Source organism: Lontra canadensis, unplaced genomic scaffold, assembly GCF_010015895.1.
Source record: "Lontra canadensis isolate GAN:19392208 unplaced genomic scaffold, GSC_riverotter_1.0 scaffold58, whole genome shotgun sequence".
Taxonomy (NCBI): domain Eukaryota; kingdom Metazoa; phylum Chordata; class Mammalia; order Carnivora; family Mustelidae; genus Lontra; species Lontra canadensis.
Window position 1 is genome coordinate 3,418,504 of NW_022631052.1, and position 16,827 is coordinate 3,435,330.

Genomic DNA, 16,827 nt, shown 5'->3' on the forward strand with positions numbered 1-16,827 from the left:
AGGGAATCTTTCCTTGCTTCTCTCGTAGCTTCTGCTGGTTTCCAGCATTCCTTGGTGTTCCTTGGTTTGCGCTAGCATAACTCCAGCTTCTGCCTCCATCTTTATGTAGCCATTTCCCCTCCATGTCTGTACAAATTTCCATCTTATAAGGAAAGCGGTCATTGGATTAGGTCCCTCCCCAACCCCAATTCCGTATGACCTTATCTTAACTTGTTTACGCTTCCAAAGTCCCTATCTTCCATTCAGGTTGAATTCATAGCTTTCAGGTAGAGATGAACTTGTGAGAACTTGTGAAGACACTATTCAGTCCGGTACGCATGTGATATCTGGAGCTGTGGCAGCCATCTTTGCTTCCAGGAGACAAATAAGCCCGAGGACTAAAATCAACATACTGAGAACACAAGAGCAGGAGCATAGGCAGAGCCTGATTCTTAATGAAAATTTGCACTACAAACCCAACCCTGAGCTTGCCTTTCTCTGGATCAGGGGCTGACACACTTTTTTCCACACAGGGCCAGATGGTAATACTTTAGACTTTGCAGGCCATACAATTTCTGTTGCAACTATTTAACTCTGCCGTTGTAGCACAAAAGCAGCCAGAAGTAATGCATAAATGAATGAGCATGACTGTGTTTCAATAATATTATTACAGAAACAGGCAGTGGGCCGACTGTTGCACATACCATAGTTTGCCAAATCCTGTTCTGGACTTGTTGTCAAGCAAATAATACAAATCCTTGTGATTTAAGACTCTACCAGTTGGATTTTCTGTTATTTGTACCAAATGTATACTAACTAATATATCTAGGGCAAGGTTTCTCACACTCAGCACTACTGACTTTTGGGGACAGATAATTATTTGTGGTCTGAGCATTGTGGGATGGTAAGCAGAATCCCTAGCCTCTACCCATTAGATCATAGCACCCTTCAGTTTTGATAATCAAAAAATGTCTCCATAAACCATAAGTGACTCTTAATCTCACAAAACAAACTGAGGGTTGCTGGGGGGAGGGGGGTTGGGAGGGGGGGTGGGGTTATGGACATTGGGTAGGGTATGTGCTATGGTGAGTGCTGTGAAGTGTGTAAACCTGGAGATTCACAGACCTGTACCCCTGGGGGAAAAAAAAATATATGTTTATAAAAAATAAAATTAAAAAAAAAAATGTCTCCAGGCAGTGCCAAATGTCTCCTGGGGAGCAAAACTGTTCCTGGTTGAGAAGCACTCAGCTAGAAATAGTTGGAAATGGAATCACCTGGTCACCGGGCGTGTTCATGTTCAGTGTTTCCATGTTTGCCAAATTGTTCTCCAGCATTTACCCTCATTTACCCTCTCAACACTATAATTTCAAGTCTAGCGATTCACTTGTTTAAACTAAGCTCAGTTGCCTTCAATAAAGTGATGATTGCCTGAGCAAAGGACAATATGTCTGAATTTTCACAGCAGGAGAGCGGCTTTAATCAACCCTATCTCTTGTGACTCCAGTAATCAAGGCATTAGGTTTTATTTAAGTGAGGTTTACCCTTTACACTTAAAGTATTGATGAGACTATAATTATGGACTGGTTAATTTTTTTCCTCCCCTGCTGTGGACATTCAACTGCTGTTCCCTCTTACTTACAACAAAAAGATCCATAAGGGAGAGGTATCAAATGAATAATTAGGAGATCCCTGGAGAAGAGGTTATCCCATCTTTTCAGGTATCAGAGGGTGGAAAAAAAAGGATAAATGTGAGAGACGAGAGCTGTCCTGCTCTGGGTCTACTGGATGGAGGGAAATTTCCTGGGAATAACTGTGATGTAATTGAATATTGGACTTGACTGAAATCTGAAACCTCTTGTTTTCCCAGTGGGCTTGGGTCAGGGTCCCAGCTCTGTTTCTTAAGTGGATGCTTAATAATCCTGATAGAATAACAAGGACCATAACTAATATTTATTGAGGGCTAAACACTTGATAATTCTCTCTTTTAATCCTCACAGCAACCCCATGAGGTAGACACCATGATAATTATTCCTATTTTACAGATGGGAAAGTGGAGGCTCAGAGAGCTGAAAAATATGCCTAAAGCACCAGCTATTGCATGGTGGGGCTAGGGCTAAAACTCCGATCACTCTGGCTCAGAGTGTCAAACCACTCTGCCGTAACTCTGACTTCGATTCAAGAACTCTGTTGTTCACCAAACCGACTCCTGGCATCAAATCCAGCCCTGGCATGAACACATGGCTTCAGGAAACACAGCTGTTTGGAGGAGGCAACAGCTGTTCATTCATTTACCACTTCACCAAGCCACACGAATTAAAACACCATAAGGAAAGGTTCACGCGGTCTCAAATACCAGGATAGGTAATTATTGTTTTAATTAAAAAAGAAAAATACCCCCCACCCCCACGCTCAAAACATTTGAGTATTGATTTCTGTAGGAGGTAAGGGAATGATTTGGGGCAGGAAATTTGTGTATATTCTTGATGATAATTCTATATTGTGGAGGTCTGAAAGACAAATCAGGATTTATTCATTCACTCATTTTTAAAGTTTCTCTTTCAACGACTATTTGCTGAACGCCTGCTATGTGCCCAGTGTTCAGCACTGGGACACCCCCAGGAAAATCTCATGTACGAGAAAAAGCTGTCTTATTTCTTTGTGAGAGAGAAAGGCTGCACATCCTTGCATCTGGTAGGGAAAGTTTTAGCTGAATAAAGGTACCAGCTGGATTTCATGAGCTATTTCTCAAATCATCCCCTAAAACCCGTCCTCCCTTAAAGGTTTCCAGTAGCACATGGAAGTGGAAGGAGGGAACAAGTCAACGGTCCTAGAACTCAGTCCTTCTCAAGAACCCAGAAAAAGGGGCACCTGGGTGGCTCAGTCACCTTAAGCGTCTGCCTCCAGCTCAGGTCATGATCTCAGGGTCCTGGGATCCAGCCTGGGATTCAGGCTCCCTGATCAGTAGGGAACCTGCTTCTCCTTCTCCTCCCCGCTTGTGCTCTCTCTCTCTCTCTCTCTCAAATAAATAAAGTCTTTTTTTTTTTAAATGCAGAAAAAGGTACAAAGCATATACCTAGCAGTCAAAGTGGCCAGGTCTGGTAAGTATCTGCCTCTAATTTCCCTTTGGAACATTCTGTCCCCCTCATTGTCTCTGTATTCATTGGCTAGGGCAGCCATAACAGGCCACAACACTGGGTGGGCTTAAACAACAGAAATTTATTTTCTTAGATAATAACAAAACTCTCAAGGAATTGGCAGGGTTGGTTTCTCTTAAAGCGTCTCTTCTTGGATGCAAAAGGCCACCTCCTTGCACCCCTGATGTCTCTCCCTCTTTCATAAGGACACCAGTCATATTGGATTAGAACCCCACCCTTAATTAATTAAGGTAACCTTAATTACCTCTTTAAAAGCCCTGTCTCCTAAAATAGTCATTCTGAGGTCCTGGGGCTTAGGGCTTCCACATAGGAATCATGGGGAGACACAGTTCATCCCGTAATAGCCTCTCTCCCTCTTCCCCAGTGCCCAGTGGTCACATAATGCTTAAGAGAACAAACCGTGGGGCCAGACAGCTATGTGACCTTGGATAAGTTCTTTAAATCTGCCTCCATTTGTTCATCTGTAGTACTGGACTAATAATAGTACCCGTCCTTATTACATACGGTTGTTAGGAGGGTTAACTGAGTTAATATTGCCAAGGACATAGAACAGTGTCTGGTACAAAGTAGACTCAACGTAAGTGTTTATTAAGTTGAACATTAAAACTAAAACCTCATTTTCCTGGAGTGTGAGGAGGGTGTTGTGTTACTCTCCTGAAGAATTCGCTTTTTCTGGACAACACTAATGTCAGTGACGGAACGGCCAATTTGCAATAGGGCAATCATATATTATTGAGGGTGCAGGTCCTCTAATATTCTCCAAAGCAGACTGTTTAGTGACTACATGATCTACTTTAAAGTATTAATAGTAGCCAACATTTATTAAATGCTAACGATGGACCAGATACTGTGCTGAGAGCTTTACCAGAATGATCTCATTTAATTCTCATAAGGTAGGTATATTTTCACTTTACAGATGAGGAAGTGGAGGGTCCAAAAAATCTCATCTCAAGGCCAAGTTCCCCAGTTACTGAATGGAGGGGAGAAGGCCAAAAACTCCAGTCTGAGCAGATTAAGGACCATCAGAGGCAGAGTATTGGCGGGGGGTGGGGAGGGTGTCTTCTCTTTTCTCCACTTCCCATCACCCATCTCTTTTTCCTCTGCTGAGTGACACATCCCCACATCCAAGGCTGCACTCTTTTTGCTACAGAAAACATCCAAGCGGCTGGGACCCAACCCAGCGCCACCTTGTGAGCCTAGCAATTCGAGGGGCAGGCTTCCAAACAGGGTAATAATCGTCCCATTAAAATTAATGTCCATGAAGTGAGCCGTTAAAAGCGTGCAGATTAAAAAGGTGGGGGAGGGAATTGTTCCATTTAAATCCAAAGGGCTTTTCAAATAGACACTGTATCTTCGTTCTTGGAACACTACACCAGGCAATGGATCAGGTCCCCTCTGCAAAGACTAGGGGGGATTAAGGAGGTGAGTCCCAGGAGAGTGAGGAAGTGGTTCTGGCCAGAAGCAAAGGGAACCAAGGTTTATCCAGGGCCCCCTGCTTGCCAGGTGCTTGGCATACATTTCTCTCATTTAATCTCTGCCCCAATCCTGGGAGGGAGGTATTATTATTCCCAGATTACAGGGGGCAGTATAAAACCGTGGTTAAGCGTTCACAGTCTACAGTGTGCTGCCCTAGTTTAGATCCAAGTTCCCTCTTCACTAACTCGGTGAACTTGGGCAAGAGGCCTTACCTCCCTGTGTCTCAGTTTCTTCATCTTAAAACAAGATAATAATAGCCTTTGCCCCCAAGTGTTGGGGGATTTCCTTAAGGCAGCCAGGCAGGGACCAGAGCCCAGTAAGGTGCATAGAAGGCAATCAGAAGGTAAGTGATGCCCGTTGGGGAGGCTAGGAGGTGAGGGCCCACCACCATCACACTGTGGAGCTGGGGTCTGACACCTGACCGTGGGGGGGGAAGGCCAAGGGGAAATCTGTCCTCATGACCGTGGGGGGGGGGAAGGCCAAGGGGAAATCTGTCCTCATGACAAATGCAAATCCTAACGATGTTCTACGTTCGTCGTCCTGAGAATATTTCCCAAGAGACCAGAGGATTCAGGCATTGACAGCCCCGGGGAAGGGGACAAAGTTTCCACATCAGGTCCCAGACTGGTGGCTTGGAGCCGCTTCTGGCTCCTCTAGTTTTCTGAATCCCGAAGTTATCTGAATGCCATTAAATTTAAGATCAGAGAAGGGATCATTATCTCCCCCCAAACCCTGAGTGTCCCTTGCCCATCTGTAGCTTCACTAAGCAGGGACAACTCCAGCCTTTCCAGTCTAAAGTCCCCTGAGCCCCACCTCCTCGTCGGCCCCTCAGGGTCTCCACTGCGCAATAAATCGGGATCGCCGCTAGAAACTGTAACCCGGCAGGAGAACAATATTCACAAGGAAGCAGACAAAAATAAGTTACCTTCCAAAAAGCCCCTTGCGAGAGCCTTTTGGGTGCGCGCCTCTGCGGCTAGGGACCGACCCTTTTAACCCCCCGCCCCGCCTCCATCAAGCGTTCTAGAGGCTCTGGGGGTGCGTTAGGGTCTGGCTGGGAAGCCGCGAGCGGGGTGGGGGCATGTGTCGTTCAAATCCGAAGCCTATAGGTGCCGAGTCAGACCTGAAAGTGGGCAAGTTGGGTTGAATCTGGCTCTCTCATGAGATTTTTCAGTCAATCCCCCTCCCCCAAACAAAACAATAGCCTCGGAATATTTTTGAATAATGCAGCCGAATTCGATATGAGCTTCATCCCAAACGCAAACAAGCCTGCTTCCCTCGCCAAATCGGAAGCGGAGCGGAATTCAGGAAAAAGAGAACGAGAAGGCCTGCCCTCGCGATCTCCGCCTCCGCGGGGGTCCCACGCGACCCCCAAGCCCCGGACCTCGGCGGCGGGGGCCTGGTCGCGTCCCAGCGCGTCGTGCTCCTCCTCTCTCCGACGCGCGCCCTCTTGCTGCCGGCGCCGCTAGGGTTAAAAGTTACCTCTCGGTTTCTTCTGCCTGCAGCCCCCCCCCCCCCGGGGGCCGGATGATGTAACCCCCCTCCCCGCGCCCTCCCCGCCCCCCTCCACCATGTGACACTTTAATTAATAATAGCGCCGTCAGCACAACAAACGCACAACACAAGGAGAAACTTGGTGTCCAGGGGAGGCCCCCGGCGGCTGGAGCGCGGCGGAGGCAGGCGCAGAGGCCGGAGGGAGCGGAGGCGAGGGGCGGCCCGAGCGCGGGGAGGGAGCGAGGCGAGCGGGCATGTGTCCGTGCCCCCTGCACCGCGGCCGCGGGCCCCCGGCGGTGTGCGCCTGCAGCGCGGGCCGCCTGGGTCTGCGCTCGTCCGCGGCGCAGCTCACCGCCGCTCGGCTCAAGGCGCTCGGCGACGAGCTGCACCAGCGCACCATGTGGCGGCGCCGCGCGCGGAGCCGGAGGGCGCCGGCGCCCGGCGCGCTCCCCACCTACTGGCCCTGGCTGTGCGCGGCCGCGCAGGTGGCGGCGCTGGCCGCCTGGCTGCTCTGCAGACGGAACTTGTAGGAACGCGGGGCTTCTTGGTGGGGCCGGAGCCGAGACCCAGCCCGAGAGAGCAACAGGTACGCGAGCGCGCGCCGGGGCGCGGCTTGGGACTGGTCATACCCCGCAGGCTGGGAGCGCCAGAGCGACCAAGTTTGCTTTCTCCTCTTCCCATCTCTTTTTCCCCCTGCTCTCTTCTCTCGCCAGCCTCCTCACCTCCAGTTCCTCTCTCTCCTTCTAAGGGTCAGGTCTGTTCTATCTTCTTTTCTCGACTCCTTGAGCGCATCTCACCAGTCTCCTAGTGGGAGGCTTGGCGGCGGGGACTTTAGCCTCCATAATGCCCACCAGTGCCTCAAGTAAACACACAGTGCAAGTAAAAAGTGTGTTTGCAATGAGGACGTAGTTACCCGCCACGCCAAAGAATTACAATCTGTCGCGGGTTCAAGGCAAGTCCCCCGTCCTCTTCCAAGCCGTCTGCTGTCCTAAGTCGCCAGTCTCCGAACCCTCTTCTCCCTAGGTGGCACTCCCTTGTTCCTCCCGGAGCGCTTCTCTGGACTGCTCCCCATCCAGGTTTCCGGTGGAGCTGTCTTTCCCCTACGGCCCCGCGCACTTTGCAGTTTTTCTCCGCTTTGCCAACTTCTTCGCTCTTTCTGCAACGAGGTGTCCCGTTTAAGGAGCTTGGCCTCCTCTTCACCAGAAGGCTGAAGCTGAGATGGAGAAGGATGCCCCCAAAGTAGGCTGGGATCGGAGGCTGTTAGGGAAACCCCAAAGGGAAGTCTTAATAAAAGAGCATTTATTGAACTCCTTCTAGGTACTAGGCCGTAAATGTTTAGGGAGGGATGTTTGAAAGCTTGCAGCATGCTAGGCACTGCGTGCTGGTGGGCGTGGGGAGTGAGTGTTGAGCGCCCACTGTTTGGTACCAGTGGGAGAAAGGTATAAGCATCTTCTGTGCACTAGGCCCTTGGGGCTGGGGAATTTTTGAGCACTAGCTGTGCGCCTAGGGGACCAAACGTGTAAGGGATTGTCTTCTCAGATTCTGGAACAGAGTAGAACTGCAGAGAATGGGGAAAGAGAGAAAATCAGCCTGAGCCCCACCACAGGTGGATCTAGGGCTGGAAGGTGAAGGTCGAAGGTGAGAAACCCAGCGGCTGGGGGGTGCCACGACCCACAGATGCCCGGCGCTCTGCCCTGGCGAAGCCCTGCCGTGCGCCGACACCCTGAGAAGCTGGCACGGCGCCCGCGGGGAGAGGCGGCAGCCGGAGCGTGGGGGGTGGCAGCGCCCGGGGAGCTGCGGGGGTGCGCAGGGTGTGAGCCGGGAGCGCGGGCGACAGATGTCGCGTGGGCCGGCTCAGCCCGAGCCCTGGCGAAGAGAGGTACGTGCTTCGGGGCGCTCTCTGCCCGGCTCCCGGAGGTCCCATCCGCCACTCCCCCTCGGGGGAGAGGGCCTGTCCTCGGGTCGGAAGGGGCCAGGCTGGGGCTGCCAAATCCCCGGGGCAGGAACTACATTTTGGACGGGGCGGAGAGGGGGATAGGAAAAGGGAGTCCAGAGACAGACGCAAAGCCCAAAGCCTGGAATTTGGGGAAAGGCGGAAAGAAAGTGGAAAGAGAGGGAAAGAAAAAGTGGGCGGCGAGACCAGGAAAGGGAAGATGGGGGGAGCTGGAGAGTAAGAGAAACTGCCTGGAGAACAAGTTGCAAAAGATAGTGGGAATGTGAATTAGAAGCAGTATGCACGCGAGAGGAACCCAGTAGGAGGGCCAGGCCAGGGCTTCCTGCGGTCTTGGGGTCCAGGCAGGCTGGGAGAGCGCTCCCTTCCCGGGACCGGGCGGTGCGGGATGCTGGGCGCCCGCCGCGGGGGCGCACAGGCCGAGTGCTCGTCAGGGCTGGGGGTCCTCCAGCGCCGCGGGAGGAGGCTGCCGGCCGGGAGGGGGCGGGAGACCTCGGGTAGGGCTCGCGGGGAGGACCCAGGGTGCCTCTCCGCGCCCGGGGCCAGGGGAGGAGCGGGGAGGCAGGGATTCTACGCGGGCAGGGGAGGGGTCCGATGGCAATTTTGCAGGTAATTGGTCATTGTCGGCGTAGGGTTTATGACCCCCTCCTCACTTCGCTTCTGCCCCAGAGTTCCGGGCTGCTTCTCGACTCCAGGCCACCCCTGGGTTCCTCTTCCTCCCGCCTGGCGTCCCCTGCAACCACACCCTCCAGAGTTCTCCCTCCTCGGGTGCCCTAACCCCAGGAAGCCCGGCTCAGCTTTCCTGCAGCGCCGCGCTTCGCTCCCTGGGGACACCGATGGAATTGTGGACCACCCGATTCCTGAGCTCCCATCCGGGGGTTCGCCGGCCTTGGGCTCCTAACCTCGGTCCCTATGCCAGAAACTCGAGTTCTTTTCCCGCCGCCTACTGCCTACAGCTCCGGCCTTGCGAGTGCGTTTGACTTAATTGGGGGGAAACCCATGTTTCCCCTAGGCTCTCCCGTAACTTAGGAAGAAGTGAAAGAAAATCCATGGAGAAAGTTTGTTGAGTTCCATGTGTGGTCCTCTCCACCCTTCCTACCCTAGAGAAGTGAGAATGCTTGTAGGAAACCTTCAGTATTTCCGGGGCCGGGGGCGCTGCGTCAGCCCTATAGGGCAGGCAATTCTTCTCTCAGGTGTTAAGGGTGAGCTTGGCCATGTGGACAACAGTGTCAACAAACTTGTCCTGAGCCTCATCTGTGAGCCAGCAATGCATCTTTCAGAAGTCATTATTAAATAAACACACACACCTGTTACTAAGTGTTCCCCATATTTTAAGTGGGGACAATAATAGTACTTTATGGCAAAGGTGTTGTCATGAGGGTGAAATGAATTCACATCCAGAGAGTTCTAGAACAGTGCCAGATGCATAAGAAGCAGATACAAATGTGAGCTATCATGCTTATGATTGTGCATGTAATAGTTTCCTTTCCCAGAGCACTGTTAGGGGGGCAATTCCCCACCATCCCTACATGTCCTCTTGGGGAATCAGGGCCAGCCCGGCCAGGATGGCACAGTGGGAAAGCATGACTTTAGGCATCAGACGGGACTGGATTTAAGTCCCAGCTCAGAAACTTGCGGGCAGTGTGACCTTGGGTAAGAACCATAAACTTTCTGAGCCTAAACTGGAGCTGTACCTCTTCTAGGATTGTTGGAAGGCTGATCGGAGAGCGTCCATTTAAAGTGCCCAGTGCAGGGACGCCTGGGTGGCTCAGTTGGTTGGACGACTGCCTTCTGCTCAGGTCATGATCCCGGGGTCCCGGGGATTGAGTCCCACATCGGGCTCCCAGCTCCCTGGGGAGTCTGTCTCTCCCTCTGACCTTCTCCTCGCTCATGCTCTCTCTCACTGTCTCGCTCTCAAATAAATAAATAAAATCTTAAAAAAAAAAAAGTGCCCAGTGCAGGGGCTGCCTGGGTGGCTCAGTGGGTTAAGCCTCTGCCTTCAGCTCAGGTCATGATCTCAGGGTCCTGGGATCAAGTCCCGCATCGGGCTCTCTGCTAGGCAGTGAGCCTGCTTCCTCCTCCTCTCTCTCTCTCTCTCTACTTGTGATCTCTCTCTGTCAAATAAATAAAATCTTAAAAAAAAAAAAGTGCCCAGTGCAGTGCCTGGCACTTAGCTCACTCATCAGAGGCTGTTACGAAATGGATAATGCCATTCTTATTATTTCAAAGAGGAAACTGAGGCAGAGAGGGTTCACTTGCGTCCCAAAGGACTGGTGGCAACATCAGAAATTGGGGCATACAGGCCCCCCCAGATAATTTGGGGGGTGCAGGGGAGGAGAGGACTCGGGACAGCAAGCAGAGGGGGTGATGAGCTGTGAATTCTTGCACTAGCGAGATTCCCTTTCTGCGAGAGCCTCAGGGGAGGCTCCTTGGAGGCAGAGGAGGCCAAGAGGAAGATGGGTGTGATTTAACCCGTCACTGAGCAGCAAAGATGCAGGAGAGGGAACAAAAGATGCTTTCTGGTGAGCACTGGCTGGCGGGGGCGGGGAGAGGGAGAACTGTTCCTTGGGAGGGGGCAGGGAGGGAAAGAGAATACAGCCAGGGAATCTGGCTGGGAGAAAGGGGCACTGGTGGACAGAATCTTGCCTTGGGACTAAGAACAAGGGGAGGAAGAGGACTCTGCAGGCCCAGAAGGCGACATGGTCAGCAACAAGGAAGACAACGGGCCAGCAGCAGCCTGCTTTAATGAATTAATGAAGGCCTGGCCTGCCAGCCAGACATGCTAACTGGTTCTTGGCAGGTACTTAGGGGACTAAGTAGTTAAACCCGTAGGCTCATCCCTCCAGCCTCCCACCCAGCCTACTGCATCCCTGCCAGGATTACTTCTAGAGCCTGAAAGCCTAGACCAGGGGAGGGAGCAATCCAAAAGGAAGGAGACAGCTGTTGGGGAGGTACCCCCCGGGAAGGGGCCAGATGTGCAGGACCTTGGCAGTCTGCCCACCACATGGTCCCTGTCTGGAGTCACCCGCTTGCCTAGCGAGAGGCCAGGGCACAAGTGACTAAGCTGTCAGAGTAAAAACAGCTGCACCCGGGGATAATTAAATACACCCCCAGATGTGGGCTGCGTGGATTTGGCAACCTCTGGTTTTTGACAGGCAGCTTTTCAGACCTATGGAGGGAGGGATGTGGGGGCTTCTGTTTTCCCTCTGGTCATCACCAGTGTTAAGTGCGATAGGATTTCATGGGAACAATGGAATGCCCCACCGCGTGTGACTTGCTTGTCGCAGAGTAGGTGTGCAATGATTATGTAATGGATAGATGTATCAGTCAGAAACTATGCAAGATAGGTAATCCCAAATTCAGCTTCTTTCACTTACTAATCATTATGGAGGACCTGCTAGGTGAAGGGCATTGTGGTGGTCACAGGAAGGACCATGACATAGAAGGCCGGGCCCTCGTGTACATTTTAGTGGGGAAAGACCGATGATAAGTTAATACAGATTGTTCTGGTTACTATTGCTCTATAACTAGTTACTCCAAATCCTCATGGCCTAAAACAATTGTCTGATTATGCTTACACATTCTGTGCATTAGGGATTCGGACATGGCATGGGGGTGACCTGTCTCTGCTCCAGGCTGGGTGGGGGCTGGAATCATGCTGGGCATGGGGAGGAGGTCGTGGGGAATTTGCATTCATCTCCTCTGTGGTCCAGGCTTTTCCACAACATGGCGGCCTCACCGTGGTTAGATTCTGACTTGGTGACCAAGAGCCCCAAGACCAAGCTTCCAGGGGACAAAGGTGGAAGCTACTTGGCCTCTTCTGACCCGGCTTCAGAAGTCGATTAGGTTAGAAGGAAGTCACCAGCCGGCGCATATTCCAGGGGAATGGAATTAAGACATCTCGCTGGGAGCCAGTGGCAAGGTTCTGGCATAGCACGTGGGATAGGAGATAATGTGGCCATTTTTCGATCACACAATCTGACACAAAGATAATTTCAGGAAGTGCCAAGGACTCTGAAGGTATTCCAGGAAGGCAGTGTAATAGAGAGCCCAGGGGACTCCTCACCTACATGAGTGGTTAGGGATGGGTACTTTTAGGAGGAGCCAGGGGACCCGTGACTTGAATGACAAGGAGGCTTGCAAGAAGGGCGTTCTGGGGGACATGATAGGAAGACCAGTGATCTGGGAGGTGAGACTTTGCTCCGTGTGTCTGAGTAAGAAAGAAACCCGAGGAGTGTGGCTAAAGCCACATGAACTTGGGGAAGAAGAAGTCTGAGAGGCAGGGAGTGGCTACACGAGGCCGTGGCACAGAGCCCAAGTTGGTTCCAAGTTCAATAGGAAGTAGGGGGTGAGAAAACAAGCTCAGAGAGGCTTTCATCAGTAACGGGATTCACAAGTGCGGATAGTGAATGAGCAGGTGCTTTGCAGGGGGGAGGGGGAGAATTAGATGTGACACAGTAGGGAGGACTCTGCTCCTTGTCATGTACTTGCACAATGCACTGAGCACCAGCTACGAGCCAGGTGCTAGGATGCAGGGATGTAGGGATGAACTAGTCCCAGCTCCCGGCTCAGAGGCTTCTAGACTTCGGGAGCTGGAGACCCTGGCTCTGACTCTCACCGCAGCCTCTCTGTGCAAATGAACAAGTTCACCTCCTGCCGGGGTCTGAAAGGTCCTGATTCCTGCACCAGTTCACAGATGCCCAGCCCTTAGGAGCCTCAGAATGTTGTGGATACTGGCTGGATTTCTATCACGTAAGAAATGTCACCATTCAACTTAGCCTCATCCCCCTGTCTCTTTCCTGCCCTAAACTGTGCCCCGCTATTGGGTGGGTGGGGGGGTGTCTCTGTTTTACCTCAGTCAGTGAGATGCATTCTTTTATTACTGCTAAATGCCCAGGGAAGGAGAAATCTCCTTTACTTTTCCCGTGGGGAGAAAATTGGCTGCCCCCAAAGAGTGTTGCCATCCTGGACCTTTGTTCTGCAGACCACAGACTTGGGCAAGATGGAATTAAATTGCATTGGGAAAATTTATGGAACACCCCCCCTCCCTTTTTAAATAGCTTTTTCTTGATTGCAAACAATATTACAAGCTCCTTATTAAATATTTGGAAAATGCTGAATAAAAGACAATTTTGTGAATTGTTTTTTATCTTACTACTCACTATGAACATTTTGAGAGGCTTCTTTTCATTTTCAAAAATGGACTGATGGGAGATTTAACAAATGGAATGACTCGCTCTAGATATTTATTCTCTATGACCTGACTTCTCCTTTTTAGCACGGACATTTCCCCACTCATTGTGATATCTTCTACGACACACTTAGAGGTTGCTCGCTATTTCATTATTTGGCTGTTCCAACATTTACCTTCCCAATCCACTACTGTTGGACATTTAGATCATTTCCAACATGATGATGAACATCCTTGTGTATAACTCTTTGGGAACATCATGGATGATTTTCTGGCGTGTGTGTGTGTGTGTGTGTGTGTTTAGATTTTATTTATTTATTTGAGTGGGGACACGAGTTGGAGTGCATATGGCAAAGCAGGTTTCCCACTAAGCAGGGAACCCAATACAGAGCTCGATCCCAGGACCCTGGGATCCTGACCTGAGCCAAAGGCAGAGGCTTAACCCACTGAGCCACCCAGGTGCCCCCATGGATGATTTCCTTAAAAATGCCTCCAAGTGGAACTTTGCTATCAAAGTATATGTGAACATTCTTTCATTGTAATGGTTGTCTAAAGGGCATAAAATGTAGTAAAGGTCCAGAAGGGCTTTCTAGATAAACGCTGCCCTTCATTCCCATGTCTCAGTCATGTCACTGACTTCTGGAGTCGGATGTTATCATCCTCAGCTAAATCTGTGGTTTCTCATGTGGAACGTTCTTTGTGGAACATACCTCTGGCTATTCCTGGAGTGCCTGGGAATGCAGAGGACTCCTTGCATGCCCATCCCGATGTCAGGGAGGAACTCCAAGTCAGAGCAATATTACTAAGGGCTTGGAGAATCTTCCCTGATTGCCGGCCTCTGCCTATCACCATGGTACAGCCAGGCACCATGTACATCTGACATTCTTCAACCTAGCACATGGTACTTAATAAATCCTGAAGGATGCTAACCTACTGAAGACAGGGAAACTTAGCTTTCGGGTGGGGGGGGATGTCTTCAATTGTCTTTCAAAGTGTGGGAATGTGTCAGGGGCAACGGGATGGATTTAAGAAGAGGTACCGCTTTCAAAGACAGCCCAGATTTAAAATGTTTTAGGCGGCACATCATGGGGCCTAAGTCTTGATTCTGAAAATTTAACCATTGGTAACTGTTGTAGTCACCCGGATTTTATGTGGAGGCAGGAGAGCTTGGTGGAAAGTCACATGAACTCTGGAGTCAGGCTGACTTTTCGATGAGGTCCAGATATTCTGCCACCTATCAACCATCCCTTTACCTTCTTTTTTTTTTTTTAAAGATTTTATTTATTTATTTGAGAGAGAGACAGTGAGAGAAAGCATGAGAGGGGAGAAGATCAGAGAGCAAAGCAGACTCCCCTTGGAGCTGGGAGCCCGATGTGGGACTCGATCCCGGGACTCCAGGATCATGACCTGAGCCGAAGGCAGTTGCTTAACCAACTGAGCCACCCAGGCGCCCTGTCCCTTTACCTTCTGAGCAATGTGGGGCATGTCACTGATGTTCAGAAAATGGTAGAAAATGATAAATGGGAGTCCGGGATATGTGTTTTTATTTGAGATAAAATTCAGTCTGTGGGTCTGTACTCATAGTACGGTGGGAACTCATAGGGGACTTTTTAGAGCCTTTTGTTTAAACCAGTTACCAGTGTTGTGTCCCCTACTTAGTGGCTCACCAGTAGCCTGCTTAAGCCACTGACCTCCAGGATGGGACTTCCCAACCTGGGTGACACTGGCTTCTGGGTCCCATGAGGGTGCCAGTCATGTCTACTTTGCCCATCACTATATCCCAGCCTGGATGACTAGCATAGAGCAGGCATCCAGTAACTATGAATGAATGAATGAATGAATGAATGAATGAATTTGAGGGAGGCCTCAAGAAATTTGGACACCCCCCCCCAAATTACACATAAAGTTGGTTGATGTCATACTCCCGTGTATTTCTCCCTGCTTGAGAGAAAAACTAAGGTTTTGATCCAGTCCTCAAAAAAATTTATGACCCAAAAGGTCACCATTCTAGACGTATAGCCAGGGCTAGAGAGGACTTTAGAGACCACCTAACCCAACTCCATTGGTTTCCAGACAGTGAAACTGAGGCACAGAGATAGATATTGAGGGTTAAGATGAGGCAGCTTTCAATGCCAGGGACTCTGTCTAAGGGTATCCCAGTGTCTGGGCAAGGGTTCCAACCTGGTGGTCTCCTGACTAAATCTGGCCTGCAGCTGGGTTTTGTTCAGCTTCCAAGTCTCTCCCCACTGCACTGAAAAATCATGTACTTTTATTTTTTTTAAAGATGTATTTATTTATTTATTTCACAGACAGAGATTACAAGTAGACAGAGAGGCAGGCAGAGAGAGAGGAAGAAGCAGGCTCCCTGCTGAGCAGAGAGCCCAATGCGGGGCTCAATGCGGGGCTCGATCCTGGGACTCTGGGATCACGACCTGAGCCGAAGGCAGAGGCCTTAACCCACTGAGCCACCCAGGTGCCCCTCATGTACTTCTTATAGAAGCCTGAATTTCCAGTTTTTCTCGAACAAATGGAAAGATCTGACAAGATGGAGTCTGTATTCCCATGGATGAGTATCAGAAGCCCCTTTAGATGGGACACAGACTCTCTTGCTCACCCTGACCTCTTCTGGGCACACGTCACTGGATCCATGCATACATGTAAATTTGCAACCCCTGCTTTAGGGGACCACTTTGTCAGACATCCCTTGACGCACACGCACACCCTCACACATACCCTATTTTAAATAAGTGAGATCATCTGTCCATGTTGTTCTGTAATATGTTTTTTCTCCACTAAAAATAGATTGCTGATCTCTTTCCATGTCAACAAAGAAAGGTTTCATCATCCTTTTTAATGGCTGCATGTTGTTCCACTGTTGGAGGAACCATGATTCACTTATCTGTTCCCCTCTCCAGGGACATTTATGCTGTTTCTCATTTGGTGATAGTATGAATGAGGTATATTCTTGTTTGGGCAATTTTGCAAAGAAAAAACAAGTGAAGTTCCTAGCAGTGAAATTATTGGGTCAAAAATGCATGTTATAACATGGGGGTACAGCCGGCAAGACTACTGTAGAAATAGTCTGCCCATTTGATTTGGGGTCAGTTCTCTGCTGCCTTGCTGCCTCCCAACCCTCAGTGCGACCCTTCTGGAAGTCCAGTTAGTGTGCACTTAAGGTCCACCTGCTATAATTTCATAGTGGCCAGAAGCTCTCAGTTCTCTGCTCTCTCCTCACAGACTTTACACAATCAGTAACCACTCACCATAGCACTGATCACCACTCACTGATAGACTTGGTAACCACTCACTGAGGCACTGATGACCCTTCACTGAGGCATGGATGGCCAGTCACTGAAGCACTGATAACGAGCCACTCATGGAGGCATTGATGACCACCCACTGAGGCACTGATGACCACGCACTGAGGCACTGATGGCCACTCATTGAAGAACTGAGAACCAAATACTCACTGAAACAAGGATAACCACTGCTGATCACCACTCAGTTAGGCACTGACAACGAACCACTCATGGAGGCACTGATGACCACTCACTGAGGTACTGATGACCAACCACTCACTGAGG

The 16,827-nt window shown here is 50.3% G+C and overlaps 2 protein-coding genes across 2 annotated transcripts in view; one reads left to right on the top strand and one right to left on the bottom strand.

Moving 5' to 3' along the window:
• Positions 1–271: 271 nt before the first annotated feature.
• RNFT2 (ring finger protein, transmembrane 2) overlaps positions 272–16,827 on the bottom strand; it is a 96,630-nt gene continuing 80,074 nt past the window's right edge. Inside the window, exon 11 of the mRNA XM_032876199.1 lies at positions 272–377. Within this exon, the coding sequence (XP_032732090.1) occupies positions 300–377 (78 nt within the window). The 3' untranslated portion in view covers positions 272–299. The remainder of the gene's footprint in view (positions 378–16,827) is intronic.
• Positions 6,258–16,827, top strand: part of HRK (harakiri, BCL2 interacting protein) — a 21,117-nt gene continuing 10,547 nt past the window's right edge. Inside the window, exon 1 of the mRNA XM_032876205.1 lies at positions 6,258–6,687. Coding sequence (XP_032732096.1) covers positions 6,356–6,631 — 276 coding nt within the window. The 5' untranslated portion in view covers positions 6,258–6,355 and the 3' untranslated portion in view covers positions 6,632–6,687. The remainder of the gene's footprint in view (positions 6,688–16,827) is intronic.